The sequence below is a fragment of the Littorina saxatilis genome, linkage group LG4, assembly GCF_037325665.1.
Source record: "Littorina saxatilis isolate snail1 linkage group LG4, US_GU_Lsax_2.0, whole genome shotgun sequence".
Classification (NCBI taxonomy): domain Eukaryota; kingdom Metazoa; phylum Mollusca; class Gastropoda; order Littorinimorpha; family Littorinidae; genus Littorina; species Littorina saxatilis.
Window position 1 is genome coordinate 41,165,238 of NC_090248.1, and position 1,377 is coordinate 41,166,614.

General features: G+C 59.2%; 1 protein-coding gene across 1 annotated transcript; it reads right to left on the reverse strand.

Moving 5' to 3' along the window:
• Positions 1-511: 511 nt before the first annotated feature.
• Positions 512-1,003, reverse strand: LOC138965588 (uncharacterized). The gene has a single exon (XM_070337771.1). The coding sequence runs from the start codon at positions 1,001-1,003 to the stop codon at positions 512-514; it is 492 nt and encodes a 163-aa protein (XP_070193872.1).
• Positions 1,004-1,377: the final 374 nt, after the last annotated feature.

A 1,377-nucleotide genomic window follows, 5' to 3' on the forward strand; every position in this document is an offset into this window, starting at 1 on the left:
GAGTCGGCTGGGTGTCTGCTACCGGTGTTGGAGTTGCCGGGTCATCAGATATGGGAGGGGTGGCCTTTGCTGCTCGCAGGAAGCGTCTGTTCCTTCTGTAGCTGCCTCCGTCAGGAGTCTGTACCACAAAAGAGCGTGGTGCATTATGTTGGGCAGTGATGGTGGCGGGTTGCCAGTTGTCGCCCTTGTGCAGCTGGACGTGTACCTGGTCGCCTTTGTCAACAGGTGGTAGTGGGTGGGCAGACTTATTGTAGTGTCTACCTTGGGCCTCTTGTAGATGCTGTCGGCGTTGGACGACGATTTCGGGGTCGATCGTCTTTGGTGTGAGCTGGAGGGAAGGGATGCTCTCAGCTGGTGGCTGGTGGAGGGAAGGCATGCTCTCAGATGGTGGCTGGTGGAGGGAAGGGATGCTCTCAGATGGTGGCTGGTGGAGGGAAGGCATGCTCTCAGATGGTGGCTGGTGGAGGGAAGGGATTCTCTCAGATGGTGGCTGGTGGAGGGAATTGATGCTCTAAGATGGTGGCTGGTGGAGGGAAGGCATGCTCTCAGATGGTGGCTGGTGGAGGGAAGGGATGCTCTCAGATGGTGGCTGGTGGAGGGAAGGGATGCTCTCAGATGGTGGCTGGTGGAGGGAAGGGATGCTCTCAGATGGTGGCTGGTGGAGGGAAGGGATGCTCTCAGGTGGTGGCTGGTGGAGGGAAGGGATGCTCTCAGATGGTGGCTGGTGGAGGGAAGGCATGCTCTCAGCTGGTGGCTGGTGGAGGGAAGGCATGCTCTCAGATGGTGGCTGGTGGAGGGAAGGGATGCTCTCAGATGGTGGCTGGTGGAGGGAAGGGATGCTCTCAGATGGTGGCTGGTGGAGGGAAGGGATGCTCTCAGATGGTGGCTTGTGGAGGGAAGGGATGCTCTCAGATGGTGGCTGGTGGAGGGAAGGGATGCTCTCAGATGGTGGCTGGTGGAGGGAAGGCATGCTCTCAGCTGGTGGCTGGTGGAGGGAAGGCATGCTCTCAGATGGTGGAGGGAAGGGATGCTCTCAGATGGTGGCTGGTGGAGGGAAGGCATGCTCTCAGCTGGTGGCTGGTGGAGGGAAGGCATGCTCTCAGATGGTGGCTGGTGGAGGGAAGGGATGCTCTCAGCTGGTGGCTGGTGGAGGGAAGGCATGCTCTCAGCTGGCGGCCCATAAGAAGTTGAGCGGGTGATGCCAGTCCATCTACCGGGGTGGTGCGGTATTCAAGGATGCTGAGCAATGCGCTGTGACCATCCGTCTTGGCCTTGTCGAGGATGTTCTTGACAGTCTGTACTGTTCGTTCCGCTAGGCCGTTTGACTGTGGGTAACCTGGGCTGGAGGTGACATGTTGAAAGTCCCAGGTGGTGGCG

Coding starts and splice junctions, on each gene's coding strand:
- LOC138965588 (XM_070337771.1), bottom strand. CDS start 1,003: ATGCCTTCCCTCCACCAGCCACCAGCTGAGAGCATGCCTTCCCTCCAC.